Source organism: Exophiala viscosa, assembly GCF_022695815.1.
Source record: "Exophiala viscosa unplaced genomic scaffold EDD37scaffold_1, whole genome shotgun sequence".
NCBI lineage: Eukaryota > Fungi > Ascomycota > Eurotiomycetes > Chaetothyriales > Herpotrichiellaceae > Exophiala > Exophiala viscosa.
Window position 1 is genome coordinate 470,750 of NW_026944353.1, and position 26,976 is coordinate 497,725.

General features: G+C 51.7%; 10 protein-coding genes across 10 annotated transcripts; 7 read left to right on the forward strand and 3 right to left on the reverse strand.

The window, feature by feature from the left end:
• Window positions 1-287: 287 nt before the first annotated feature.
• On the reverse strand, window positions 288-1,636 carry EDD37DRAFT_660621 (uncharacterized protein). The gene is made up of 2 exons (XM_062819115.1): window positions 1,250-1,636; window positions 288-1,127 (listed from the first exon to the last, which is right to left on the reverse strand). Exons 1-2 carry the CDS (start codon window positions 1,380-1,382, stop codon window positions 475-477), a joined length of 786 nt encoding a protein of 261 aa, XP_062674401.1. The 5' UTR covers window positions 1,383-1,636; the 3' UTR covers window positions 288-474.
• A 368-nt stretch (window positions 1,637-2,004) lies between these two features.
• Window positions 2,005-3,093, reverse strand: EDD37DRAFT_11069 (glutathione-dependent formaldehyde-activating GFA). The gene is made up of 2 exons (XM_062809209.1): window positions 2,728-3,093; window positions 2,005-2,678 (listed from the first exon to the last, which is right to left on the reverse strand). Exons 1-2 carry the CDS (start codon window positions 2,826-2,828, stop codon window positions 2,246-2,248), a joined length of 534 nt encoding a protein of 177 aa, XP_062674402.1. The 5' UTR covers window positions 2,829-3,093; the 3' UTR covers window positions 2,005-2,245.
• Window positions 3,094-4,904: 1,811 nt separating this feature from the next.
• On the forward strand, window positions 4,905-9,952 carry EDD37DRAFT_11200 (uncharacterized protein). Its single transcript, XM_062809219.1, has 2 exons — window positions 4,905-5,023; window positions 5,073-9,952. Exon 2 carries the CDS (start codon window positions 5,339-5,341, stop codon window positions 9,935-9,937), a length of 4,599 nt encoding a protein of 1,532 aa, XP_062674403.1. The 5' UTR covers window positions 4,905-5,023; window positions 5,073-5,338; the 3' UTR covers window positions 9,938-9,952.
• Window positions 9,953-10,611: 659 nt separating this feature from the next.
• Window positions 10,612-12,537, forward strand: EDD37DRAFT_614614 (non-specific serine/threonine protein kinase). Its single transcript, XM_062815544.1, has 2 exons — window positions 10,612-11,124; window positions 11,181-12,537. The coding sequence occupies exons 1-2, from the start codon at window positions 10,864-10,866 to the stop codon at window positions 12,150-12,152; spliced, it is 1,233 nt and encodes a 410-aa protein (XP_062674404.1). The 5' UTR covers window positions 10,612-10,863; the 3' UTR covers window positions 12,153-12,537.
• EDD37DRAFT_614616 (pyruvate dehydrogenase E1 component subunit alpha, mitochondrial) lies at window positions 12,538-14,365 on the forward strand. Its single transcript, XM_062815545.1, has 3 exons — window positions 12,538-12,778; window positions 12,837-12,970; window positions 13,022-14,365. Exons 1-3 carry the CDS (start codon window positions 12,647-12,649, stop codon window positions 13,980-13,982), a joined length of 1,227 nt encoding a protein of 408 aa, XP_062674405.1. The 5' UTR covers window positions 12,538-12,646; the 3' UTR covers window positions 13,983-14,365.
• A 148-nt stretch (window positions 14,366-14,513) lies between these two features.
• EDD37DRAFT_644313 (uncharacterized protein) lies at window positions 14,514-16,325 on the forward strand (the record flags this gene model as incomplete). The annotated part of the gene is made up of 4 exons (XM_062817493.1): window positions 14,514-16,023; window positions 16,074-16,136; window positions 16,188-16,221; window positions 16,283-16,325. 4 exons carry the CDS (start codon window positions 14,514-14,516, stop codon window positions 16,323-16,325), a joined length of 1,650 nt encoding a protein of 549 aa, XP_062674406.1.
• A 2,300-nt stretch (window positions 16,326-18,625) lies between these two features.
• EDD37DRAFT_11235 (major facilitator superfamily domain-containing protein) lies at window positions 18,626-20,619 on the forward strand. The gene is made up of 2 exons (XM_062809231.1): window positions 18,626-19,004; window positions 19,058-20,619. The coding sequence occupies exons 1-2, from the start codon at window positions 18,837-18,839 to the stop codon at window positions 20,438-20,440; spliced, it is 1,551 nt and encodes a 516-aa protein (XP_062674407.1). The 5' UTR covers window positions 18,626-18,836; the 3' UTR covers window positions 20,441-20,619.
• A 20-nt stretch (window positions 20,620-20,639) lies between these two features.
• On the forward strand, window positions 20,640-22,248 carry EDD37DRAFT_614624 (uncharacterized protein). Its single transcript, XM_062815546.1, has one exon. The coding sequence runs from the start codon at window positions 21,032-21,034 to the stop codon at window positions 21,764-21,766; it is 735 nt and encodes a 244-aa protein (XP_062674408.1). The 5' UTR covers window positions 20,640-21,031; the 3' UTR covers window positions 21,767-22,248.
• EDD37DRAFT_11238 (mannose-1-phosphate guanylyltransferase) lies at window positions 22,205-24,101 on the forward strand. The gene is made up of 3 exons (XM_062809232.1): window positions 22,205-22,464; window positions 22,515-22,571; window positions 22,645-24,101. Exons 1-3 carry the CDS (start codon window positions 22,396-22,398, stop codon window positions 23,842-23,844), a joined length of 1,326 nt encoding a protein of 441 aa, XP_062674409.1. The 5' UTR covers window positions 22,205-22,395; the 3' UTR covers window positions 23,845-24,101.
• Window positions 24,099-26,216, reverse strand: EDD37DRAFT_11246 (uncharacterized protein). Its single transcript, XM_062809233.1, has 2 exons — window positions 26,080-26,216; window positions 24,099-25,641 (listed from the first exon to the last, which is right to left on the reverse strand). Exons 1-2 carry the CDS (start codon window positions 26,092-26,094, stop codon window positions 24,358-24,360), a joined length of 1,299 nt encoding a protein of 432 aa, XP_062674410.1. The 5' UTR covers window positions 26,095-26,216; the 3' UTR covers window positions 24,099-24,357.
• Between the last annotated feature and the right edge of the window lie 760 nt (window positions 26,217-26,976).

Below are 26,976 nucleotides of genomic sequence, written 5' to 3' on the forward strand. Positions count from 1 at the left end.
TTTAGCTAGATACACAGATAGAAATGCCAAAGAGCATTCGTCTGCAAATGTGGTTTCCCATTGACCCTTTATGTACTTACCATGAACCGCAAAGTAAGCGCTTACATACCGTGTAATGGTCAATGCTATATCTCGTCAGCCAGTGCTCGATCCAAAGAGTTCCGGCATCTTCAGGAGCCAAACATACTGCTTTGCCGGTTGACATCTCCTTAATTCTCATGCTTTCACATCCGCCGAGTCAAAATTCGTGTTCGAAAGACGAGGCGACAGGAACATGAACGGTCCGCCATGCGGAATAGGTGTCGTAATGATATCTTTTCTGATAATGTCCACCTCTGCCTAATAAAGTACACAGTAGTGATATCCATCTCGTATCGAGTTTTCTGCTTTTGCGACTGTTAAAAGCCTGTGAACGTCTTCCTTTCCCAGAACCAACCATGTAAAGCTCTTGTACAAACCCAAACGAAAATCGGATCACGTCGCCGACGCAAACTTCTTCTTCCTTGCTTCAGCCGCCTGACGATCCGCCTCTGAAGAGAAAATGTTGCTCGACTTGGACACGCCAGTAGGTCTCTCTCCCGTTCTCTTCCTGGAGTCGTCCCGTCCTCTTCCACGGAACCTTCCACCGCGACCTCCTCCTCGGCCACGTCCACTGAGATTTCTCCGCAGGGCAGGATCGTCCATAGCACTGGTCTCCTCTGTCCTGCCACGTTTCCTACCACCTCTTCCAATCTCTGATGGTAAAGCCTCGTCCAACTTGCCCATCGCTGTCTGTCCGGTGCCGAAACGTTTCGCACGTTCCAAACCTCTCGCTGCTTCAGTGTCTGGATCTTCTGTACCAGCAGCGCCTACATCCCCGTTCGCAACACCGAATCGTTCAGCGCGGGCTTTGCGCTTGGCTAGCTCCGCGTCGACCTCTGAGGTGGGTAGATGAAGCGCAAACGACTCTGAAGCTGCAGGTGCTGGCTCGGTGTCCGCAGCGGCAGCAGTTCCAGTCGTTTCAATGTGTTCAGCTACCGGAGCATCTTGGGATGCCGCTGTTGGCTCTAGGGCCGCTTCTTCTGCAGGTTCTGGTATTTGCGCAGGTGGCGCACTGGTTGCTTCGGCAGGAGGGGCTTTAGTCGCTTCTAAAGACACATGGCATCAGTAGATGTTGCGCAGTTACGAGCTTCGTATATGCGCAGGGTTTTCGGGCAGGTGAGGTGGATTTCTGGGAGTGGAGGGATTTTGTGAGCACTGGGGTACGCACCGTTCTGAGCAGCTTCTTCATCGGCTTCAGTGAGTCTTGCGATGAGTTCGGCCTTCTTTCCAGTATGCGACAGGCTCCGCGATTTCAGTATTTCTTGCAGCTCTGCCACTGTCTTCTTCGCATAGTCGACCATGATTGGAACCTGATGGAGGTCGCGTCAATTGCGCCGTTGGGTTGCGCAAAGTCAGCAATAGAGGGATCCCTGCTTCGAGCTCTGACTGAGGATGACACCAATGGGAATCAACTAGATAGCGAAGCGTGAGAGATAGTAGGCAGCAATTGAAAGGATACTGTATGCTGGTGTTGATGGCTGTCGGCGAAATCGGCGCGTTTCGTTTCGCAGGGTTACCTGGAATTTACCTGTCCCATACGTAGACCCTGTTAAATTCTGGTAGCCGCATCGTTTACCGAGTTAAGCGAACATCTACCTGGTATGTATATACTAGGTACATTACGGAGTACTCACCTTACGTGTTTCATACACGATCAAATATCCTCGTTTTGTCACCACGCGCTGGTTATCTGCATGATCATACACATATAGATACCTCGTGGTTTGCTGGCCGGGATAGTCTACAACATCTGCAGATGCTACAGGGATTGCAAAGTTGCTAGAAATTTAGCCTGCGCCTGCCGTGACAAGGCTGACTGATGATGCTTCTTCCGATCTCGTCTGGTCGCGTTCTTGCAGATCGAATCGACTGCCTTTTAGCGAGCGTAGGCGAGAGAGAAGTTCCCCATCGCAGATCCTCAACCCCGTGGCTAACGATATGAGGGCTGAAAGTTCAGCTGATGGGAGGCAAGGCTGAAGATTTACTCCCTACTAGTATTGTCTCGAACCCTTGTAGACTCTACAAGCTGCAAAATCGCTGCTTGGCCGGTCCTAACCGTGCGTTTATCAGCTATGCTGCAAGCGTATGGCGCTTCCCAGATATCTTCCGCCAGCCATTGCAGTCCGAGTATGTTCTTGTACAGATACTGCTCCAGAGATGACACTCACTCCACCAGCAATCCCTTCTGGACATCTTCTAGTTCTGCTACTCGCTGCCTCCTCTGCAAACCTTGTACGGACCAGACTTTCTCCCGGTCATAGTCGCCAGTCTTGAACGCGGGTGCGTCGTCTGAGAGGACGATCCAAGGCTGCTTCTCTGACGTCCAGATGTGAGCATTGGGTGGCAGCAAGTCTGGTTTGTCCAAGGTGCCAACCCGCACTATCCAAATAGATTCCTTGATTTTAGCAACATTCTGCAGATATATACTCCAGAGAGCTATTCGGCAATGTGGACAGCGTGCAATGCTTTGACCGGCGCCGCTCGCACTCGGCACCTTGATCCACTCTGGTTCACCTTTCAGCACTTTCAGCCGCTCTGTCTCAATCATGGCATTGAGAGCGAATGACGCGCCCGTCTCCCGCTGACACCAGCGGCAGCTCTGCAGTTTCAGTGTAAGATTCAATTGCGCACGAACACCTCACTCACTGACAGCAATGAACGATCATTGGTTCTGTTTCCATCCTATACCGCACTTCTCCACAATCACATCCACCCTCCAGGGGAATTGCAGCTTCTTGTGGCGCCATGACTGGGAGGAAGTGGTTTGGGACGATCGCAAGTTCGGCTTCCCTGCAAGACGCTCCTGGGCGTGCAAGCGTCGGTGATGGTATGAGTGAATTGATGTTATCTTGCAAACGTCATGTGATTGACGAAGTCTGCCTATTGTCATGCGTCGAGCCCCCTATATGTCTTTCAATTGGATGATGCAACTGAAGGTCTTCACGATCGGGATGTTTTGTGCCAGCCGATGAAGGGCACGGAAAAATGCAGGGGTTTTCGGGCGGCTTTTGATCCCTGTGTCAAGATCTGCAGCCAAAAAGCTGTCTTTTATCAAGATAGAGCATTCAATTGGGTGTCGATAGAAAAAGAGGTCGACGCAACGAGGCGGAAAAGGAAATCGAAGTGGAAAAATGGGGTAATTCTGTCACGCTAATTGCTGCCGGTTTGAGAGGCTTGCAGATATGGCATGGGCGGCATGGGTGGAGGTCCTTTCGAGCATGTGTCTTTGGCGTGGCATTGCAGTCTGTAGTCAGAGGATTGTGATATCAAAAGTGGTATGAGTGACGAACGCATTTTCTCAAACAGCTGCGTCAGCTTACGAAGGAGTGTACCTGGTATCTATTTCATGTGGAAGCAGAAGTCTGTCCTCTTAGAATTGACTGATGACAGTTCAGCAAGCAGTTTGGCGGAATCAACGGTCATCTCTGTGGAGAGCATCACTGAGATCGAAGACCATCTCTCCCGCGCCGGCCCAGAAGTATCACCCAGGCAGTGTTCCGGTGCTGTGAGTTTGGACCGGTTGCAAAAAGTGGTGGATTTTGACGTAGTCATGCCTAGTTTTGATTGTCAGAATATGGCCATGGTACTTTTTATTCGATGAGGAATGAGTGGCGCAAAAGTCTCCAAGGAAAAAGGTCTCTCCGCGCACCAACGGAAAGATGGCGAGCATGGCTCGGGCCTTTTAGCCTTACTTCCCACTTGACCCAACGCCCCCAATGCCCGCAAAAGGCCTCAGCTTTAGGCGTTGCCACGACGCATTGAACCCACAAGCCGCGGCACCTTATTACGCTCAAAGTATCTTTCTACCTCCACGACTGGTGCTCACGTTTTCTCGCCTTCCGCTTCCAACGAGTGCGATTCGACAAAAGCAAATCCTTACAATCGTCTTTTGCTGACCCTTGCACTCATAGCCAGGTCTCCATTTCCCATCAATACGAAGGTGCCAGTCATTGTGGCTGATTTTGCAACTCTTCAATGCCAAATCAACTCAACTATTTGCCACGGATCTTTTCCACTTTTCACTTGTTGCACAAACGAGTAACGACCACTTATCACTGTTTACTTGGCCTGCCTGGTGTCTGCCTCGCTTTCGCAAGATGACTGCTGCCTATGATGCAGTCTTCCGTCCAGACGCCATCCGCATTGGACCTTTTCCCCTCGCGCATGACCCTTCCAGAAGCGTCTAACAAGCTCTCATACGCAGGTTATGCAGCGAGTTACATACAGTCTCCAAACCCAGTCCACCCACTCGGCCAGGCCATGACACGGAAATCTGTTGACGAGAATCCGACCCCACGTGTCCAAGAAAAGCATGAATCAAGTCAGCTGTCATCCTGGCGTGACTTCTCCGAAGCTGAGCGCGGGAGTACCCATCATGGAGACCTCCGTATGGAGACTCAAAATGTATACCGGCGCATAGATTCAGAATCGAAATGACCGAATTGCAAGGCGAAAAGGCGACTTGACCTCGACCTGTACCCTGGCATAGTGAATCGGGGTCGAGCACTGGGATACGAGGTATGCGCGCTGTTTAGCGGCCCCGCCGTCGAAAGCCTCGGGACATTCATGTGCGCCATCCATTATTGTCGAGGCGAGCAAGCAAGCCATGGACTTCTGAATGTGCCGCATTTATGGAGTATATGACTCGTGTCGACTAATGACCTCCCCTGCCGCCGTTACTGATGCCTGCAAGATTCCCTGCGCCTATATTATAGACCCATGCAACCATATCTCTCTCAGCGGTTATTATCCCAGAAGTCATCTGCATATGCCCAGTTTCCCCTTCGCTTCTTTGCTTTCTCGCTTCTCCGTCTACGCGTCCTGCATTATAGGCTACTTTTGCCTCGAGGAGAGCGTGTTGCCGCTGTGTCACGTGCTGGGTTCCTGGCTACTATTTTTGCCCTCGGTCACGCCGACTCAGTCGTTGTGGCGCCGCATGAGTGTGGACTATGAATGTTCTCTTGCCCACTTCCTACTGACGTCCTCTTGAGCTCAATTCATATATTTGTTTCGGATGCAAACGACTTGTACAACATACGACAAAGACATTTTGGGGCGACCCAAACTCGAGCGCCGCAACGGTAGCAGCATTAAATTGGCGGCATATTTACAGCATCAATACAATTGCGATATTCATTCTTCATTACGACCATTTACAGCAGGGAAGGAAAGTTCAGTACGCTCGACGTTCGGGATTGAATCAAGAGATCGGAATGACTTCACCACCTCGATCAACATACTTTGAATCTAGGAGGACATGCAAGCGAGGGGTCTACAAGCTGTGGGTATGTCGTACAGATCACAGACGTATGACACCCAGCAGGGTCTTCCTAGACCCAGAGATGCCACTGTGCCACGAGGGGCCACATTACAGACCTCAAGGCAGCCCGGTTATCAGGCGAGACCGACCCCTACTCGGACGGCCACAGATTCGACTTTGCGATCAAACTTCGTGATGATGGATCAGACGCAAAGTGGCAGCGTTTTCTCTCGCCCGAGACTGACAGCAATCCCTCGGTCGACAACCACGCCTCTAACGCGCAAGGTCACTGCTCCGATTTCGAGTGTCTCTTCTAATACAACAACGAAGAAGTTGGCATCGGATTGGAGTTCATCGTCGCAAGAAGTCCCGCTTCTGATGGATCCTCCTCAAGTCCAGACTAGAGGGCTTCATCGACTGCCTTCCGTACGTAATGCACGGCCCTGGCAATCTTCCAGCAGCGCCATGACTTCTTTGGACGGTGAAAGTGATGCCATCTTCGGCATAGTCATGCCACCCAGCACTTCTGCCAGTCGACCAGCCGACCTCCCTCCTCGCCTTATACCTGAGCTGCAGGCGCTTGCTGCTGCCTCTACCAGGCTTCCAGAAGCGATAAATAAGTCAGGCAGCTCGATAAGCAGCCCTTCGACCTGGCCTTCTAACTCCACGAGCCCATGGAGTGTATCCACAACAACGACTCCCATGTCATGGTCATCCGCTTCACCTAGTATCGTGCAACAGACGCCTATAAAGACGCTTGGGAAGAGATCTCACGCCATACCTGTGCGAATGACCACACGGGAAGAGACACCAGATGTACCGATTGTCCCAGTGTCATATTCACTGCCCGCCGCCACCATTGGAACCCCTATTCCGAAGAGGCCTCCCGGCCAAAGAAGGACGCCGTTGGACACAGAGGCACCTACGCCTCCTTCACGTACCTCATCTGCGAAACGGTCACTGAGCCGAAGCAGCAGTCGAAGTCACAGGCCCCATCAGCCAACACCACCGTCGTCGGAAATGGAGAGAAGTCCACTCACCAGGCGCACACGGAGACACGTAGAAAATGTTGGCGACTCAATTGGGCGGAATCATCTTGCACATGCCCATGGTCAGCTCCAACAGTCACTGGAGCAGTCGTCGTCAAATCAGGCCTCGTCAGAGACTTCGTACTCTTTCGGCGATGGTGAACGGTCGGTGCTCGCAGCGGCGCCTCAAGCTTTCGCAACATCCAGCAGTGATATCCTCTCCATGCCCTTTGACGATACGAAAAGGAAGGGAGACCGCCGTCGCCTCGACAGCCGTGATGACACCGCTGGATCTTCAGTACCGGCCGTTCAGAGCTCACCCGGTCGTGTTGGGAAATTTTCACGCCTCGCCATTTTTGGCCGGAGAACAAAGTCTCCAGCAAAAGATGTGGAAAGAAGTCCACGCAAACTTCAGCGCCGAGGCCCGGTCGCCGGTACCGGTCACGAGGGATATGGTAGATACGGCAGGCGAGGACGGAAATCCTCAGAAGAGAATACTTCGGCGAACAGTAGCGAAAGCGAACGGTCTGTCAGCAGCACGAGAAGAACGCCATTCTTCTCCACTAAAGGTGTCGTCCGTAGCAGCAGCCGCCAGAAACGTGGCAGTCAGTCGGATCTTGACGAATTCGCCGCTACTCGGATGAGGCCCGTCCCAATTGTGGGCGGCTCAGGGACCCATATGAGGATTGGTTCTGGTGTTGGAAGCGATGTTTCGAGCCGCACGATTTCACCCCCAACCTCAGGCATGAACGAGCTGGTCACACCTGAGCAGTCTCAGCATTCTTTCAATCGATACGTTGTGGACCATAGTCACACATCGAGAGAAGACATCTTGAATCCAGGGAGAAGACCGACCTTGGCCGTTCGTCGGTCTCAACGCTTTGAGACAGGGACAGAAGCCTTCAGTATGCCGACCCCCATCCGAACAGAGCAATTGTCATCGCCTGTCTATGTCACGAGTCAGAGCGAGGGCGGCATTTCTGCCTTGGCGATATCTACGTCTACTCCCAGCACTACACCAGACTTCAGTCGTGGGGATGATGTCTACACTAGTATAAAAGACAAAAAGTCACGCAAGCTGCGCTGGAACATCTTCCGGAAGAAAGAAGCGGAAGTGAAGCCCGAGAGAACAGCCATGCCTTCTTCTGCGTCACCCGAGGGGATGGCGGTTGCCATTTCTGCAATTCCATCAGCACGGCTAGCACCTTATTATGCTATCATTGAATCTGAGAATGAAGTCAATACCAGTGGACGTCCCGGAGATCTCTTGATGGAAGTCGTCGAATACCCCCAGACCAGCCCCCTCGTTAGGCCTTATGAGACAGAGACTGCGGATATCGAAGAGAAGCAAGAAAGCTACTACGACGAAGTGTTCCTGCCTGCTGCTCCATCTTCGCCACCTCACTTCTTTGTAAGAGCACCCATAACGGTGCCATTACACAGTCCTAACAGAGAGGCCTCCTTTCCGACCGATCAAACGAGACAGAAAGCCCCGCGACTCGCTCGCATAGGAAGGATACCGCCCGTCGTATCAAGGACAGAAAGAGAGCATCATCCCAGCCCTTCCTCATTTTCACAGCCTTTTCCAAAAGTCCTTGTCCGGGAGACTACCAACGAGCCTTACGAAATACCAGGCCTGGTACCAGTGGTCCAGAATGAAGCCCGAAAAGGCTTCGTCCCGAGCCTAGACGGTGGCAAACCGCGAACCACCCCAGCTCCTGAGGCACCCGAGTTCTTGCGCTTCCCTTCGAGGCAGACCTCCGAAAGGTCCGCTTCCAGCAGCTCTGACGGCTTTCTGAGTATCCTGAAACCTCCATTGGCTTTGGGCATTGTCGGTGGCAACCATCCGGTGAGAGGCGTTCGACAGCCAGATGCATACGTGCCGCAAAGTCCCATCCTCGATGAGGTCTGGAATGAGTATGACGATTTCATTGATCACGTCATGTCACCCTCCGAGGCGAAAAGAAGTGCCAAAGGCGACACAGAGACAATGACGGTGGACCATTCCACTCATCAAGGCCAAGTGAGGCTATGGGATAGGGAAGCGCTACGATCACGGCTCGAAACCCCAGACAGAGGCCCAAGAAGACTCGCTGCATCTTATATAAGACGACCCATTGTAAAGGACCAAGGCATGTTGCCCTCGACAGGATCTTCCGTGGCACTTTCGCCTCCTCCAGGGTCTACCCACGATGCAGAGCAAGACACTAGGCTAAGCCTGCCGGGAATCTTTCCGGCTCTGCACTCCTCGACCGAACCTACATCACCATTTTCTTTCCGCGATTTCCTAACCGAATATGAAAATCATCCAAGGAGCAGTCAACGTATATCTGGGCACAGAAGTACTTCGTCAGGTGGACGCTCATTGGACCGCGTACAAAAAGCTGCACCAGAGATGCAGACCGAGTCCCGTCATCAAGAGAATGTTGCTCTTCTCGATGTTGTTGAGCGAGGCAAAGACCCAGTGGGGCAATCTGAATTACATTACGCTTCTTTGATGGTAGCCAAATGGCTCTCGTTTGGCCGGGTACTCTTCTCTCCTGCCCATGATGAGGTTCAGAGGATACCTGACCGACATGTGCTGGTCATCGACGGACTAGGCAACGAGGATTGGTCTATCTATTGCGCCGTTGAATACGAAGCACAGAGAGTATTTGTGCATGATCTGAAAGAGAAGATCAGCACCAAAAGATCACTTCCATCGCAGACATCGCAGCACGCACCCAACAACCATCGTCGAGCCGAAATCTCTAGCTTTCATGAGCGTTTTCCGTTCCAATCTGCCTATTTCTGTGCGGTTGTCGTTCGATTTCCGCCAGCGATGGCGGAGGCGAAATTGAAGAATCTCATGGCAGAATGCAGGAGGGTCTTGCAGCCTGGCGGCTATATTGAGCTCATGCTCCTCGACCTGGACATTGTCAACATGGGCGTCCAAACTCGAAGAGCTGTTCGCGAGCTCAAATTCAAGATGACGACTGCGGACAAACACATCAGCCTTAGGCCCATCATTGACAACGTTCAGAACGTCCTTGGGGCTCGAGGGTTTTCCAATATCAGTCGATGCGTGGTGGGCGTACCGGTAGCCGGGCCCCCGTCTAAGCCGGGTGATTCACCTTCGTCGTCACGTTCCAGCGGCGGATCCGATCCATTTGCAGGACCTGGGTCAGGAGATCAGCGACACGCAACGGCCTCTCCACGAATGTCATTCGGTCAGGGCCGCAGAGGAGCGAATTTATCTCTGAACGACCTCATTGCCGACCATTCAGACAATGCTGACGCAAAGATCGGAAAGATCGTCTCTCGGAGTGCCAGGACGTGGTGGCAGCACTGCTTCGAGGCCAGTGTGATATCCAATGGAAACCTGTCAACAAGCGTCTTTGCGAGCAAGAACGTTTTGGGCGAATGCAGAAGCCGCGGTTCGAGTTTCAAAATGCTTATAGCGTATGCCCAGCGCCCTGTTTTCGAAACGAGACGACGTACCATGAGCGAGTCTGCTGTTTCTGCAATGGCGACAGCAGGAGCACACAAGCAGAAACAGATAACGGCGAGTGGATCTAATACAGCATGAGGGCTTCCTGTTGAAGCTGACGGGCATGCCTCAACAGAAAACGGCCCTGGCGGTCAGACGAAATGGACGATGCGAAACGACTAGCACGACATGATCTGAAAGAGATGAGGATATGAATAATTGTGTGGACAACATATCCATCTTACGAGTGACGCCATGAATGATGTTTGAAGCGATCCAAGTTTCTGTCGATTCAAAAAGTGGCATGTCGATATACCAAAAAGTTTGACTCCTGCTCAATGCATAGCGATGGCCGAGTACGGCCTCTTCGAGATATTGGCATGGCGCGAGCCTCAAAACAAGATATAAGCGTCCTGGAATGGGAGACTGCTGGCAGCTATCCATGAAGGAGCCATAATTTATAAATCATACATATACATAGTCAAACAATCTGACAAGGAAGTGTGCCGGAGATATTTTGCGATTGCAAGAACCTGCTTACAGCAAGAGGCGGGTGTATTGTAAGTAGGCGCCGAGGTACCAGGCGGTTATTTCGGGGCTATTCAATGGGCCAAAAAAGGTCGCTTTGTACGTGCACGAGCAGCGTCGTCAGTCCGTCCCTCGTGTACAGCTAGATCAAGCGAGGCAACAAGGTTGGTCAATGTCTCACAGTGAATGGCGGGGCAACAGGTGGCAGGCGCCCGTTGACAATTTCTCTGAGCATAGGCGTGACATGGTCGAATGAGGAATGAGGCGTATTCCTACAATAGCAGTATATCCAAAAGGTGTTTCATATGTTCTCCGACGTGGCCAGGCACAAAGTACTCGTATCTGTCCCCTGCAATAAATACTTAGCCGCTCGTGGCGAATAATGCGCGTCTCATATGTCGTTGGAACTTTGCCTGGCCAGACGCTGAAGGCGAAGATCGTCCACTACTAAGGAAAGCCGGCGGCCATCTCGACCATCATCCAGCCTGTTCCTTGTCATGTCTTCTCGCTCCACATCCATTCCACATCGAACTTCAATATCATCGGCCACTTCTTCGACACCTTCACAGTCGTCTCACTCACATCCACGACCACAACAACCTCACAAACTCACTGCACAAGAACTCGCAGACCGGGTCATTTCTCCACGCTCGATCCTCTTCCAGTACGGCTCTACCCCGCCTCCAAGACCACAAGTGCGCAGACAGTACACGGAGATGGATAGGAGGCACCCCAGCTCCTTTCAGCAGTTGGAGAAGGTATGTGACGGTTCACTGACCTCAACTCGGTTGCGTGAGACTGACAGATGAATTAGCTAGGTGAGGGGACGTATGCCACGGTATACAAAGGCCGAAATCGCCAGACAGGTGAACTGGTCGCACTCAAAGAGATTCACCTTGACTCAGAAGAAGGCACACCTTCGACTGCGATCCGAGAGATTAGTTTGATGAAAGAGTTGAAACATGAGAATATTGTCACGTTATATGATGTTATTCACACCGAGAACAAACTCATGCTGGTCTTTGAGTATATGGACAAAGATCTGAAAAAGTACATGGATGCACGTGGAGATCGAGGACAGCTGGATCAGGTCACAATCAAGAGATTCATGCAGGACTTGTTGAGAGGAACTGCCTTTTGCCACGAGAACCGAGTACTCCATCGCGACCTGAAACCCCAGAACCTGCTCATCAACACTAAGGGCCAGCTAAAGTTGGCTGACTTTGGTCTGGCGAGAGCGTTCGGCATCCCAGTCAACACCTTTAGCAACGAAGTGGTGACGCTATGGTATCGGGCGCCGGACGTGCTGTTGGGATCCAGGACATACAACACTAGCATTGATATCTGGTCAGCAGGTTGTATCATGGCCGAGATGTACACTGGTCGACCTCTCTTTCCCGGAACGACGAATGAAGACCAACTGCAGAAGATCTTCCGGCTGATGGGCACACCGTCAGAACGGACATGGCCTGGAATTTCGCAACTGCCGGAGTACAAGAGCAATTTTCCTTCGTACGCCACGCAGTCACTCGGCATTCTCCTGCCGCAAATCGACTCACTGGGACTCGATTTGTTGAGCAAACTGCTGCAACTGAGACCCGAGAACCGTATTAGCGCACAGGATTCTCTCAGACATCCATGGTTTCAGGATTTGCCCAACTATGCTGGTCAAGGCAGGGCTCAGGTCAGTGCCACTATGCATCAACCACAACAATTGGCTCATCAAGGAGGAGGAGTCGGAGGATATGGCGCACAGCCTGGTATGGTGGGACATGGTGGCTATTGATGATCTTGATGGTCAAAACTTTTCGCAGCGTTGAACGACTACGAGACAGGCACAAGGGGTGCGGACATGTGCAATGAGCCTGAAGAGAAGGACGGCATTGAAGTCCCAGAGCATCGGGAACCGAATTAGGAATTGTGATACCCTCATATTTGGCGAAAAACGTATTGGCATAAACATGGTGTTAAGGCTTCAGTCGTTACATGCAAAGGCCTTCTATCTTGTTCTGAGCCCTTGAGAGTAGAAAAGTATCTGAATCATGGGTACCTACAGTACCTCCTACTCATACAGACCCTTCAATGTCAATACGAGAGTGCTGGGAGGAGGGTGAGCGTTAAACCGGCGGGACCGGACAGTAATGTCGGGACATTTTTTCGAGCTCCGTGCGCTACTTTCGGGCTCCCAACACCGCCAAAGCTAAAGAAAGACGCACCCATCAATTATCACTCTGCGGTCTTTCCTGGAACACCTTCTCTTTCACCACCGACAAATGCGCAATGCTGTCAAAGGCTTGTCTCAGAGGCTTCGGCCTGCAGTCTCTACCCAAGAGGCAGGCATACCAGCTCGCTCGCAGAACCGTCACCACCGATGCTGCGAGCTCACACGCTGAGAAAGAAGATGTGCCAGAGGTACGTTCGACACCAGAGTTCCAGCCGGTCATGCACAAGTGCTGATATTGTCTTACAGGAAGATGACAAGCCCTTCCAAGTCAAGCTCTCCGACGAGAGCTTTGAGACTTACAACTTCGATCCTCCCTCGTACACCCTCGACACCACCAAGAAAGAGTTGAAGCAGATGTACCACGATATGGTCTCGGTTCGGTCAGTGCAGGACGAATAGGACATTGCAGCTATATGCTAATACCAGCGCAGACGAATGGAGATGGCCGCGGATCGGTTATACAAAGAAAAGAAGATTCGAGGCTTCTGCCATCTTTCAACAGGTCAAGAAGCCGTCGCAGTCGGTATCGAACATGCCATCACGAAGCATGACGCTATCATCACTGCCTACAGATGCCACGGTTTTGCTCTCATGCGAGGTGGCACGGTCAAGTCCATCATTGGTGAATTGCTGGGTCGGCGAGAAGGTATTGCCTACGGAAAAGGTGGATCCATGCACATGTTTGCTCCCAATTTCTATGGCGGTAACGGTATCGTCGGCGCCCAGGTTCCAGTTGGTGCTGGCATCGCCTTTGCCCACCAATACACCGGCAGCAAGACGGCAACTCTTTCTCTATATGGTGACGGTGCTTCCAACCAGGGCCAGGTTTTTGAAGCCTTCAACATGGCTAAGCTTTGGAAACTCCCTATCATTTTCGCGTGCGAAAACAACAAATACGGTATGGGAACCTCAGCTGCTCGGTCATCCGCGTCAACCGAATACTACAAGCGAGGCCAATATATCCCTGGATTGAAGATCAATGCTATGGATGTGCTCGCTGTAAAAGCTGCTGTGCAGCATGGAAAGGAGTTCACCGCAAACGACAATGGGCCTCTGGTGTACGAATTCGTTACCTACAGGTACGGTGGTCATTCTATGTCCGATCCTGGCACAACCTACAGAACCAGAGAAGAAATCCAACGGATGCGATCTACCAATGACCCAATCGCAGGCCTCAAGCAAAAGATCCTAGACTGGGGCGTCTGCACAGAAGATGAGCTCAAGTCGATTGACAAGAAGGCCAGGGAACTTGTGGATGCTGAAGTGGCCGAGGCAGAGAAGATGCCGGCTCCTGATGCTGTGCCGAAGATTCTCTACGAAGACATCTACGTACGTGGCAGCGAACCCAAGTACCTGCGCGGCCGGACTCCCGAGGAGACTTATTACTACTGATGACGTGACTTCTGGGTATCTCAGCGGGAGAAGTAAAACAAGCGGGTTTCAAGCTCTGTATATTTGGCAGATCCTGGGTTTATCGCGGGAGCATAGTCGTGGGAACTGCAGGGAATGCATTGTCCTTGGATCAATAGAACTTCTTTCCATCGCCGTATCAGGCCACGTGTGTAAAAGCCTGAGATCTTAGTTATGTACTCTCGATTGATAGATGAGAGGTATAGTCTCTAGAAGGTAGCTGTCAGATTGATAGACTGCATTGTGCTTGACAGCAGGGAAAAACGTGTGCATGTGGCATGCAAAGCTGTGGGTACGTACTACGTTAAATAAGCGACTTTTTTATAGGGCTAGTGAGGCGATGACGCCAACTGTGCCAACCACGAGCCAAACCGAACCGACCGACCCTGGCCTTTGCTCCAAGCAGAACGAACTTCGTTGTAGCGTTTACTGAACCCATCAACTTGAGCTGCCCAGCACTTTCCTCTCCCCTGTGTAAGACGTGTGTGACGGTATCCTCATCGAGGCCGGATCATGGCAACCGCCGCCGACGATAATTCTCCTCTATTGCCGCAACATACCTCTCAGACTGGTTCTCCTTCACGTCCAGTTCTCCAGAAGGCCAGAACTGTAACCTTCAACCCCAAAACATCCGTGAGCACACAATCTGGCGCAACTGCATCGGGCTCATTAAGACCGATGCAGAGTCCTTCGGCGGCCCTTGGAGCTGCAACTGGAGCGAAACCTGGACAGCAACCTATGCTCAGTGCCCTCAATTCGAAACTGCGACGGAGAAACAGCCATGGAGCACCTCTGCCCACCACACAACCATTCACCCCCGCACCCAGACTCGGCGCTCAGAGGACAACCAAGACTACTGAAAAGTTGAAGATCCTGCCGAATCCCGATATAGGAGAAGAAGATGCGGATGAAGAGAGTGGCAGAGATGTGTATGCGCAATTCACCCGAATCAAAGATCCTACAGCTAGAAGAGATGCCGCGCGACTGGGAAGAGCGGACCGAGACAAGCTTCCGCGAGTGACGGCATACTGCGTTGCGCAGGGCTATCGCCTTGAAGGAATCATGAAGTTCATGAAATCAAGAGCAAGGACGAGAGGAGCGAATCCGAAGCTATTTGACGAATGTCTGTACAGCCCTTACGATTACGACTATACGAAGAAAAGTGACAAGAACAAGGTGGACGACTTGAGTAGCAGTCCGGTCCAGGAGAGAATTGCAAGGGTCATGGCCAGTCCGAGAATATCCCCGCGGGAGAGGAGATATTCTGACAGTGCGGTTGAGGTGGAGGACAATAAGAAGCAGAGAAGAGACGATCTGATCGACTTTCAGGAGGAGTTGGAAACTCCAGCCATCAGTACAGAAGACTCTAATGAGCTCGCTCTGGCCCCAACCCAACCTGATACGGATCTTGACCACTCCGAAGGTCAAAGTCAACACCAAAAATCAAATTCCGAGTTTTCGACTACCGTCCACACTCCGGAAATTTTCATCTTCGACTACGGAACTGTAGTCATTTGGGGCATGACCGTACAGCAAGAGCAGAGATTCCTGAACGACATGTCCAAGTTTAGCGATGCTCCTTTGCCGACGGAGAGCGTGCAGACCGAGAATTTCAACTTTTACTACACTAAGGAGTACCAGGCTCGTATCTACAATGACTTTATCAGTCTCCGGGAACCACGCAACCACATGATCAAATTGGCCATCAGCCATGCTTTGTCGCAAAGCGTGAAGACGAGTCTATTTGAGGATCTGGTCGGCGAAACGATTGATGCGACGAGCCCGCTCCCTGCACTAATCGCGCAGACGGGCAGCGTCAACTTGACCCGACGACAGCTAAATATGCAGATTGGAGAGTTATTTATTCTCAGAATCAACATCCATTTGCAGGGGAGCGTCCTGGACAGCCCAGAATTGATGTGGGCAGAACCGCATTTGGAGCCTGTGTATGCCGCTGTTCGAAGCTATCTCGAGATCGAGCAGCGTGTGGGCCTCCTGACTGAGAGACTTGATGTCATTGCTGGTGAGTTTTACGAATGCTGTGATATGGTTGCGGATCCTAAAGTGATACAGATCTGCTGGCCGTACTCCGTGAGCAAGGAAGCAGGCGTCATGGCGAAGTGCTGGAATGGATTGGTAGGGATGCTCATTCATCTGGTTCTTTGGCAGGGTAACTAACGCTTGTAGTGATCGTCCTCATTGCGGCAGAGATTCTGGTTGCGTAAGTCATCCTTCGGCGGAAATGATGAATTTGTGCTGTCTTGCTAATATCCGTTCTACAGTGCGATCAACATCGTTGTCGACCTTTACGCTGGCGTTGACTAAGTCTGAAAGCGTCTCAAGACGTTTCTTTCCACCGTCGTCATTCTCCGCAGTCTTCGCACGTTGCCTCAAACATGCGGTCTAAATCTGTCCCTCTCTGTCAGGAAAAGGGGGAAGTCATTGATGAGCGAGGGCGTTGGTGGAATTCTGTAGGGAAAGCGAAGTCCTGAATGCCGTGGACGAATTCTTTTTGTGATATTGCAGCTTGCGTCGAGCGGATGGTGATATGGAAGCTCTAAGTGGTTATAGTCATTCACCTCAAAGTACCAGCGCAAGGCGAGAGGGCTATGTGATGGCTCAAAACCAGACCTGTGTGTATGTATACATTTACATTCCGTGTCCAGCGCACCTAGCCATTCCCTTATCAGATGTCTCTTCGCGTTTCCCCTCCTAACCATCTGACTCGTCTTGCTGGTCGCCAGACTACCATTCTCAGGCCAGAGATGCTTCGTTGTTTCATCGCCTGCGTCTTCAATGTGTTCGACAACCTTCTCGAGAGACAACGCCTGTGGATTATGAGCAATCACCGCTCGTTCGGCAAGCAGACCGATGTTGCATCGAACTGAAGCTTGAAATCACGTTCAACGTGCTGCCATGGATCTTGCAAAGTGGGAAACAGATGCTTGGTAAGGCAAGAAATCGCTTGCAAAGAGGAAGCTCGCAACGAAGGGTATGGAATGCTATTGCTACTGCCGGGCAAGGCACTGCGGAGTGCGAGTGCGACCATGAGCGACGACTGGATCCGGACCTCATAACGCAAACAGGACGGAAAAAGGAGACTCATAGCTGGCCAGGACCATCGTTGAACATGAAAGCTAGTATCTCGAGACTGAAGGACTGCGTCTCAGGCACTCGTACCCTTTCAGATCGAAAAGCAAAGAAGCAGACACCGGGGTATCTGGTACGAGAGGAACTTGGCTATGATGGAAAAATGCCATTGCTCCGAGGAGAATCTATAAGGGGCTTCAAGTGGTCCAGCATGTCCACACTGTTCATGCAAGCAGTTCATCGGAAGGGACAAGACCATCGACGTGGTGGGACGAAGATTAGGAGGTCATGCTTAGGTCGGTCCTGTCAGTGCCGACGTGGCCAACATACCTGATATGCCAAGACATCGCCTATTCGGGAAGGCACATTGGTTCGTGATACCCAAATTTTTCCTTATCTCACACGTTGTTGCGCTGTCGTAGAGCGACATTCTCATCGCCATACTGTCGACGCCATCTGCCTTGGCCGGACGGAAGTGTATCTGCTTGAGATCGAAAAAAAGACTGGCATCTCACGGAGTCTTCGATTGGCATATCAGCACCGGAATGTCAAATGGATAAACTCTATTCATAGCATAGCGCAACATGAATCCAACAAGTTCAGTATCGCAGGTCGAAGTATGACATTTTGGCTCAACACGTATCCCGCGGAGAATATGAAATCGATATAAATGTGGCCAGAGGAGCCTCGTTCTTATCAAAGGAGGTCGACTTAATAACGGGAACGTCGTCGAATTCCGATAAGGAGGATCCACCTGGTTACACCAAAACAGCACATGGCACAGATAAGCCTCGTCCGACGTCCAACCACATCCTCACAACCTCTCACTACCGTGCACCACTGAGGTTTAGACTCACTTCTCAGGCCTGTCATGGACATGGGCACTCTGTCTTTTCTTATCTTTCCTCGATCCTAGAGCCAAAGTCTGCCTAGCATCTGCCCTCCGGCACACCCAATCGCACTCCCCTGCTTAGAAAAGCATCCTCGAATGTCAGATTGATCGGCCAGCCTCACTGGTTCGTCTATCAGCTTTTCACATCACAGATCGACACTTTCGTCACTGAGTCTCGAGACTGGGACAGCTACGCAACGATGCGTAGTTGATCACTAGGGGTCGAAGGCTGTAAACAAGACATCTAGCGAGGTGGTTTGCAACACACCAGACGTGCAGAAGCAGGCACACACAAAACCTCGACAAGGCTGGAACATCAAACAATATATCTTTTAAGGCTGAGCAACAAACTCCGAGGACACAAAGGCAACAACGAGTGTGTCCAGGTATTTGACTACGTCTGAACACAGAGACCTCCGCCTCGGAGCTCATAGCAGATCGACTGGGTCTTGTCTAAGGACGCCAGGACCCATAAATCTCCCTTATCAGCGACGACTTGGCCCATTTGAGAGGTGGCTTGTATAGTCGATCCTTTTGATTCGTTCACTGGGCATCCGATCTCTGGAAAGGATCGGCCGCGGACTTGCTGGTCTGCATAGACCCCAGCCTCGAACCGCGTCTGTGTTGAATCCCCGGAGAAAGGACACCAACGTCATATCTACACAATATCTTATGGTATTTGACATCGTGGGAGGGGAGATCTAGCTCTGTGTATATGTACCCTCGCGATCCGCATCCCTGTTCTCGCTATTCATCAACCTCGAAAACACTTCGAGCAGGTCGCCATCGACCCAGTCGACGAGTATCCATCTACGACATACCTCCACCGCAGCAGCGTGTATACCACCGCCATCATGTTTAATCCTGCTACGCTTTTCAAGGCACCCGAGGTCAACCCTATCACCCACAAGGCTCGGACCCTTCCCTTCTTCAACATCGTCAACATCTATGGGCGAGTGTTCTTCTTCTCGTGGTTCGGCTTCTTCGTGGCCTTTTGGTCCTGGTATGCTTTCCCACCACTGGTAAGTCTTCCACCGTACACTGCTTCAAGCTTCATGGCACTGACTGGTATCAGTTGAACGACATCATCAAAAAGGATCTCAAGTTGACCAAAATCGATGTCGCTAACTCGAACATCATCGCCCTCTGTGCGACGTTGATAGTGCGTCTTATTGCTGGACCCTGCTGCGATCGTTTCGGACCTCGTTACACGTTCGCGGGAACCTTGCTCATTGGTGCTATTCCCACGTTCTTGTCCGGCACGGCCTACACCAGAAACGAACTCTTTGCTCTTCGATTCTTCATCGGTATCCTTGGCGGTTCTTTTGTGCCCTGCCAGGTATGGTCGACCGGCTTCTTCGACAAGAACATTGTTGGGACGGCCAATGCTGTTGCTGCCGGATTCGGCAATGCTGGTGGTGGTGTGACCTACTTCCTCATGCCCGCCATCTACAAGTCCTTCCTCAAACGGGGCTTGAAGCCCCACGAAGCCTGGCGAGTGTCTTTCGTGATCCCCGGTATCATCATTCTATTCGTCACTGCTGGCCTTATCCTACTGTGCGAGGACACTCCTGTCGGCAAGTGGAGCGAGCGTCACCTTCATGCCGAGCAAAATCTCGCAGCACATGGTGTGCAGGCTAGGCTCGTTGATGCACCTACAGGTGGCATCACCGATAAGGTATCAACCGAGGGCACCAACTCACCGCCATCGACCGTTGGCGATCAAAAGTTACAATATGACGCCACAGGCGACCGCAAGACGTCGACTTACGCTGATCATGAGGCACAATTGAGCGAGCAGCAAATGCTTGACACGGCGCGTGGAGAGATTGTTCAAAAGCCGACTGCCAAGCAGGTCTTTGGCGTCATGTTCTCACCTCACACCCTTGTCACCGCTTTCTGCTATTTCTGCAGCTTCGGCGCAGAGTTGTCCATCAACTCCATTCTCGGCACTTACTACCAGAAGAACTTCAAGACGCTTGGTCTGAGTGAGTCAGGAGACTGGGCGGCCATGTTCGGACTGTTGAATGTGGTAGCCCGTCCCCTCGGCGGTATCATCTCCGACTTGTTGTACCGAAATCTTCACACAGTCTGGGCGAAGAAGGCGTTGTTGCACACTTGTGGTGTTATCACTGGCGTCTTCCTCATCGTCATCGGTGTGCTTAACCCCCACAACCAGCACACCATGTTTGGTTTGATTGCTGGCCTGGCATTCTTTTTGGAGGGAGGTAATGGTGCCAACTTCTCCCTGGTGCCTCACGTCAACCCACACGCCAACGGTGTCGTGTCTGGCATGACCGGTGCTACTGGCAACTTTGGCGGTGTCATCTTCGCCGTCATCTTCCGGTACAATGCCTACGACAAATCATTCTGGATCATTGGTTGTATCACTATCGCCATGAACTTGGCTCTTTGCTGGATCCCACCTTTCTCCAAGAAGCAGGTCGGAGGACGTTAAGATGTCGTGATTGTTTTGGCAAGGTGGATGATATGAGGAAATGTATGATGGACGATTTACGAGCATTGAAGGGCGCCATGGACTTACGGGATATGTTGTGTGAAGGTGTTGATCTAGAAAAGGCGAGAAGTGCATATGCATTTGGTCTGATTCGAGCATCCTACCTAATACGCTTGTACCATAAACAAGGTTCTACAATCCATTCTGTATCTCGGTTTCATCTTCTCCCGATTCCCGTGTCACATTTGGAGACGGTCCTGATGCGATTGTTCTGTGAGATGTCGAAGGACAAATTTGTGTCGTCACCACTTTCTGTGGATTCCTTTTCCCACCCACTCACAAGATCGGATCTGTCTCAGCATGGATCTGGGGGAAACATCACGTCCACAATCGTATGGTGTTTGCTAGCAAAGACATGGTGCATGTACGAGTCATGGCTCTGGCGTCTGCTTGGAAGACAAGGCATCTTGTCACTTGCGTCTCCGTCATATGAGCTAACTTTAGCATGATTTCATCGCTTGTTCCTACAGGTATTCTACGAGTATAAGACGACCTCACCTCTGTTCTATTGATCTGGTTTGAGATACTACAATGACCACCATTTTCAACCCATCCATACTACGGGCCTTTTGCAAATCAAGCAAACCCAGATCAATTTTGTCCATACATCCTCACGTATTTGGAAGAAACATCCACGCCAGCACCTCATTCAAAATGCCCGAAGCACTAAAGAAAGGCGAAGTCGACGCCGGCAATGACCCCGCAGTCACAAAGCAATTCGACAGTGAAACGCCCAAGGACGTTCAATTTAAAGAACTCTACGACCTGATCGACGGCCAGAAGATCGGTATGCTTAGCACGTACCGCAAGAACGTCGGCTTCGTGGGCCGATCCATGGCCGTTGCCAAACGCTCGGGACCCGACATTTTGTACCTCACCAACAAGGACTCTCAAAAATTCGAGGATTTGAAATCCAACAGAGAAGTGCAGATTGTTTTCCAGGACACCAAAACGCAGGATTGGATCAGTATTTCTGGCGAGGCGACGACGGCGAGTAATGACGATCCGAGGATCAAGGAACTTTATAGTAGTACAGTCAGTGCTTGGTTCGGCGATCTCAAGGACGGGGTTCATGATGGCACGTGGAAGGACCCGAGAATGAGTTTGATTGAGGTCAAGTCGAAGCATATTGTTTATTGGAAGAAGGAGGTCAGCACGCTGGGATTCATGAAGGAGGTCGGACAGGCGGCATTGACGGGCAGCGTGGCCCAGACGGGTGCGCAGAGGGAGTTGACTGGGAGTGATATTGAGAAGGAGAGGGTCTGAGAATCAAAGCCGGCGAGGGTGTCTGGAGAAGTAGGGGTGACTCGCCGGCGTCCTCGGAGAGTGACGATGGATGCATCACCAGGATGGCATCCTTTCTTTCCGCCGTCGCATATTGAAATACCATAGTTCTCAGCGATGAACCAGTTAGCTGGTGTCAAGCATGTTGTCGCATATTTTAAGGAGGTCTCGATATTGTTTTTCAGAATTCTGGAGCAGCTGAAATACTGCTGAACGTGATACCGGCAAGGCTCCGAGTGTGCAGATTAGTCTGCAAGACTGATATCCGCTGCGGTCCCACGTGCGACCAAATGGCTGGACGAAGTGAAGGAAACCAAAACGCCACTCCGGGTCAAAAAGATCGTTATTTCGCAGGGGGAAAACACCGATCTGGTCTAGAGCCTTGGCGGGGCAGCTCGGTACAGTACCTGTAATTAGGAGACACACGTGACAGGGGTCGAGAGCGTCTTTTTGTTGGTTGGCGGTCAATCTGAAATCGGTGAACCGTGGCCTCACTTTGCACCTTTACACAAGACGACATCAATCACCCTTTGTCAAGATAACAGCTCTTGATAACAAATAGATCGACACCATATATTCTTTCAATCACAGACCCAGACTGAGACCAGACCATGTTGAAGGTCCCCTCGCGCAGTAATCGGGCCACTGGCTCCAATGCTGTGACCAAGGCCGTCATTTTGGTTAGTCTACAAATCATGAACCGCTCACTTATCTTGCTGACAACAAATAGGTCGGAGGACCGTCTAGAGGAACTCGCTTCAGACCACTCAGTCTCGATGTCCCAAAGGTATTGAATCATCATCGCGGCTTTGTACACCGCAGCAAAATAACTAACCATTACTTTCCCCTTTTTTTTATAGCCACTCTTCGAAGTCGCCGGCCACTCAATCATCTGGCACTGCCTTAAGGCCGTGTCCAAAGTCCCCGAACTCAAAGAAGTGATTTTGATCGGCTACTACGACGAGAATGTCTTCCGTGACTTCATCAAGGACTCATCCCGAGAATTCCCCCAGATCAAGATCCAGTACCTCCGCGAGTACCAGGCCCTCGGTACGGCAGGCGGTCTGTACCACTTCCGCGACGCCATCCTCAAGGGCAAGCCAGATCGATTCTTCGTGCTCAACTCGGACGTCTGCTGCTCGTTCCCTCTCGAGGCCATGCTCAAGCTGTTCGAGGAGAAAGACGCCGAGGCCGTTATTTTGGGGACCAGAGTCAGCAACGACGCCGCCTCGAACTTTGGATGTATCGTCTCCGACGCCCACTCCAAACGTGTGTTGCATTACGTCGAGAAGCCCGAGTCGCACATCTCCAACCTGATCAACTGCGGTGTCTACCTGTTCGCGACAGAGTGCATTTTCCCGTCGATTCGGAGCGCCATCAAGCGCAAGACCGAGCGCCCGCGGATGATCTCGTACCCTTCGTCCGAGAACCTGGACACCTCGTACGTCGCGGACCCAGAAGAGGACGGCGAGAAGAACGAAGTGTTGCGTCTCGAGCAGGACATTCTGTCGGATCTCGCTGACAGCAACCGCTTTTTCGTCCACGAGACAAAGGACTTCTGGCGCCAAATCAAGACCGCTGGATCCGCCGTGCCCGCTAACGCCTTGTATCTGGCCAAGGCCTTCCAGTCGCAATCGCCCGAAATCGCAACGCCGTCCGCCAACATCGTCCCGCCAGTCTTCATCCACCCTACCGCCACTGTCGACCCGACTGCAAAACTCGGTCCAAATGTGTCAGTTGGTCCGAAGGCAATCATTGGTGCGGGCGCCCGTGTCAAGGAAGCCATCGTGCTCGAGGAGGCCGAGATCAAGCACGACGCTTGTGTCCTGTACGCCATTATCGGCTGGAACTCTCGCGTCGGCGCTTGGGCTCGTGTCGAAGGTACCCCGACCCCAGTCACAAGCCATACTACTAGTATCATCAAGAACGGCGTCAAGGTCCAGAGCATTACTATCTTGGGCAAGGAGTGCGGTGTTGGCGATGAGGTCCGCGTGCAGAACTGCATTTGCTTGCCGTACAAGGAGTTGAAGCGCGATGTTTCGAATGAGGTCATCATGTAGAGAAAGAACGGTCTCCTCGTGGACTGATCATGGATGGAACAAGGATGAGCATTGATTATGGCGAACAATCAGATTGGCAGTCTTCTGTGCGCAAGGTCTTCATACTACGGATGGATTCAGATGGGGTCATAGAGAAAATCAATTTGGCTGGTAGTATGGGTGACAACACAGAGAAAATACTGTACATCTTTAGGACGACCGGGTAATGAATTGCAGCTGAATTTCTAGGCTCTCAACCGGCTACCAGTCCCCGTAGCGCTTCTTCTCTCAGACGATAGGGTATTTCAGCACGAGATACCTGGGTTATAGGCCGTGCACTTGCTGAAACGAAGAAGGATTTACCGGGACAACAGTTGATCAAAGGTAGGGTTCGTCAACATTCCAGAACTCATCAAAATTCATAACTTCATAAGGATAACAACGTCCTCGCTAGGCGCAATTGCCAATGCGGCAAGCTTACAGGCCCACGCCAAACCCAGTGCCACATCCCAGCATCCATTCCTGGAGTGAACACTATACTTCTTTCCAGGTATATCCCCTCCTTCCCAGATCAGGGTCTGGCGTCTTCATGGCATTCTTGTCGCCGAAAGGATTGTCCTCGTCGTCATCTACATCCGTCTCACTCTCGCTATCACTCTCAATCTGCTTCGCCTTCCAATTTGTGTTGGCTGATCGTGCCGCCCTCGCAGGTGGTGGCATGGCGATATGTCCTGGCGCGGGCCGCGGAGGTTTCGCTGGACTGGATATGTTCATCGCGGCGACGAGTTTCTCGGCCTCCCTAGCAGCAGCTTGTTCGCTTCTAGCCGCTTCTCGGCTGCGGTGCTGTGCCTCCTCAAGCTCGCTGTCCGAATCGTCGTCCACAGCCTTGTCCATGACTTCGAAGGCCATCAGAGCGTTGACCAACTCCTCATTGGCGTGAATCAGACCTCCCAGAAACTCTTCCGACTCAACTAGCTGAATGTAGCGAAGGATCTGGCGGCGAAGCTGCTTGCAAGTCTCAAAGCGTTTCATCACTTCTGCGTTGTGAGACACGCGCTCATTTTCTCGGTTGACCAGCCGTAGGGCATTGGTTAGTCCGGTAGAAGCCACCGAGGACGCTGCGATTGATTGTAGTATGGATGGCTTCTCACGTTCCAGATTGAATGCTTTTACTTTGCCCTTTTTGTCTTTCTTGACCTTTTTCGAAGCGAACAGTGACGACTGTCCCAGCGTGACGGGCGAGCTCGCTTTTCGTAGCATGTTGGGGCTCGAGGGTTCACCCGCTCTAGGAATGCTGTCTGATCGGTCCCGCGCCATCTCTGCTTCCTGCTCCCGTTGTACGTCCTCTTCGGTCTCCCGAAGCACCTTGCTTTGCTCCCGTCTTTGTTGGACCGGCTTATGTGTCTTTGGTAGTTGGTTGTACAATGACTTGGCTCCTTCCAGTCCGGGGTTGTCTTTCGAGCTGGCGACCCACTGTCCAAAGAGATCTTTGCACTTGGTTCGAACATCTGGATCTGAAGTTGGATCGGCTGCAGCAATCCTCAGTCGTTCCAGCAGAGGGCCGTCAGACAGTAGTGCTCTTTGTACTCTTGTCCCGCCATTTTGTAAAAGGCCGTCGAGAATGGTGAGGGCCCTTAGCTGTCGATGTACACTGCCATACTTCAATTTCTTCCTCAATGCCCGAGCAACCTCCTGCGGACCAGTATTCTGCAGCTTGATAACTTCGAGCAGGTCAGGGACACCGGCAAGATCGTCTTCATCGTATGTTTCGGAGGTGTAGGTCTCGACATGGACAGAGATGGCGGAGAAGGGTTTCTTCTGTTTATGGTAACGATAGCGGTTTATTAGCTGATATCTTCTGCGCTGACGAGCACAACATGCAAAATGCAGAAGCGTAGCAACCAGGCGCTTGCAACCTCGGAGTTCCGGTGGCAGAGATCGTCGAGAGATGACTGGAGGTTGTGGAGAGGCGTTGAAGGACGTCCGCCGTTTCTTGCGGGCACAACAGTCACACACTTCGTTTTCATGTGTCTCTTGATGCAACAGCGTCTCCAGCTCGTAAGAATCTGCTGGCTCTGGTTCCTCGGGCTTGGGAAAGTCGGAGAATCCGGCATCAGGTGCACAAGCTGGGGCGTGTAGAAAGAGTAGAGACATGCTGGGCTTCATGATGGAAGGCATGGCGGGGTAAGGATAGGTTGTCGTTCAGATGGGATCCAAGCAGCACAGAATGTAACAGGAGGAAAAGCAAAGACTCACCGAGGCGGAAAACATGGCTACGAGGCTCTATATGTCAGAAAGGAAGCGGCGTGTGAACTCGTAATTCGCAATCGCAGAAGGGGGGGGTTCAATGAGCATTGAGTGAACGGTGCGTGGGCTGCGGATGCGGGTTGCACAGTTGGACGGGGAAACAGTACAACAGCTGCTTCCTTGTCCGACCAGATTTAGTTTGGTCACTTTCGCCAAAGTTACGGAGCCAAAGTAACCTGGAACTCAACCGCCTAGAAGCCCAGAAGGAGCAAACAACAAATATCCGCCAGCCATTTGCAGCGCCATCGCCACACATTCGGTTTCCTTCTTGCTTCGGCTATTGCAAGATTGACTTCTCCCAATCCTTGATGCCCAGCTGCCAACTCCATTCTTCAAGAAGCCGTCATTCGTCCTGCAGCAAGATTGCGCAGGCTTTGGCGACAGCTGAGCCGAAAGCCCGGAACCAGAGCTTCTCTCGGCGCCTTTTCTCGGCCTGGTACTTGGTATCCCATGACTCGTCCCAGTGACCTCCTACATCAGTACTACTGTTGTTACCATTTCTGACCTATTTCAGTCTGTTCTGTGCGAATGCTGACTCCCGTCGGGATCACAAGCCGGATGCAAGCCATATGTAGAAATCCTTTCAGGGCCCCTGTCCTCCCACAAACCCATTCGGAGCCCGGCTCTGGGGCCTGCTTGGATCCAAGCGCCGGAAGCAAGGTACCAAGCGCGGCGGAAAGGCCTAGTGTGTATCTTGCAGGATGCAGCCGAACCCAGCAGGGAGCCGGGCGATAGTGGCGTGGCCTAAAAAGGGGCAGCCTTGCTGATTAGCTTAGCTGAATCTGTATCAACATGCTCGAGTATTCTCTTGTGGTTCGTCCTTCTGCCTGATCTCACCGCCTTCAC

What these genes read in the sequence shown, in the direction of transcription:
- EDD37DRAFT_660621 (XM_062819115.1), bottom strand. Translation starts at nt 1,382, where the DNA reads ATGGTCGACTATGCGAAGAAGACAGTGGCAGAGCTGCAAGAAATACTG. An exon ending in TGAAGAAGCTGCTCAGAACG is followed by an intron (nt 1,128 to 1,249) that starts GTGCGTACCCCA and finishes ATGTGTCTTTAG; the next exon opens with AAGCGACTAAAGCCCCTCCT.
- EDD37DRAFT_11069 (XM_062809209.1), bottom strand. Translation starts at nt 2,828, where the DNA reads ATGGCGCCACAAGAAGCTGCAATTCCCCTGGAGGGTGGATGTGATTGT. An exon ending in ATGATCGTTCATTGCTGTCA is followed by an intron (nt 2,679 to 2,727) that starts GTGAGTGAGGTG and finishes GAAACTGCAGAG; the next exon opens with CTGCCGCTGGTGTCAGCGGG.
- EDD37DRAFT_11200 (XM_062809219.1), top strand. Translation starts at nt 5,339, where the DNA reads ATGCAAGCGAGGGGTCTACAAGCTGTGGGTATGTCGTACAGATCACAG.
- EDD37DRAFT_614614 (XM_062815544.1), top strand. Translation starts at nt 10,864, where the DNA reads ATGTCTTCTCGCTCCACATCCATTCCACATCGAACTTCAATATCATCG. An exon ending in CCTTTCAGCAGTTGGAGAAG is followed by an intron (nt 11,125 to 11,180) that starts GTATGTGACGGT and finishes CAGATGAATTAG; the next exon opens with CTAGGTGAGGGGACGTATGC.
- EDD37DRAFT_614616 (XM_062815545.1), top strand. Translation starts at nt 12,647, where the DNA reads ATGCTGTCAAAGGCTTGTCTCAGAGGCTTCGGCCTGCAGTCTCTACCC. An exon ending in AGAAAGAAGATGTGCCAGAG is followed by an intron (nt 12,779 to 12,836) that starts GTACGTTCGACA and finishes ATTGTCTTACAG; the next exon opens with GAAGATGACAAGCCCTTCCA. An exon ending in CACGATATGGTCTCGGTTCG is followed by an intron (nt 12,971 to 13,021) that starts GTCAGTGCAGGA and finishes ATACCAGCGCAG; the next exon opens with ACGAATGGAGATGGCCGCGG.
- EDD37DRAFT_11235 (XM_062809231.1), top strand. Translation starts at nt 18,837, where the DNA reads ATGTTTAATCCTGCTACGCTTTTCAAGGCACCCGAGGTCAACCCTATC. An exon ending in GGTATGCTTTCCCACCACTG is followed by an intron (nt 19,005 to 19,057) that starts GTAAGTCTTCCA and finishes GACTGGTATCAG; the next exon opens with TTGAACGACATCATCAAAAA.
- EDD37DRAFT_614624 (XM_062815546.1), top strand. Translation starts at nt 21,032, where the DNA reads ATGACCACCATTTTCAACCCATCCATACTACGGGCCTTTTGCAAATCA.
- EDD37DRAFT_11238 (XM_062809232.1), top strand. Translation starts at nt 22,396, where the DNA reads ATGTTGAAGGTCCCCTCGCGCAGTAATCGGGCCACTGGCTCCAATGCT. An exon ending in TGACCAAGGCCGTCATTTTG is followed by an intron (nt 22,465 to 22,514) that starts GTTAGTCTACAA and finishes GACAACAAATAG; the next exon opens with GTCGGAGGACCGTCTAGAGG. An exon ending in TCAGTCTCGATGTCCCAAAG is followed by an intron (nt 22,572 to 22,644) that starts GTATTGAATCAT and finishes TTTTTTTTATAG; the next exon opens with CCACTCTTCGAAGTCGCCGG.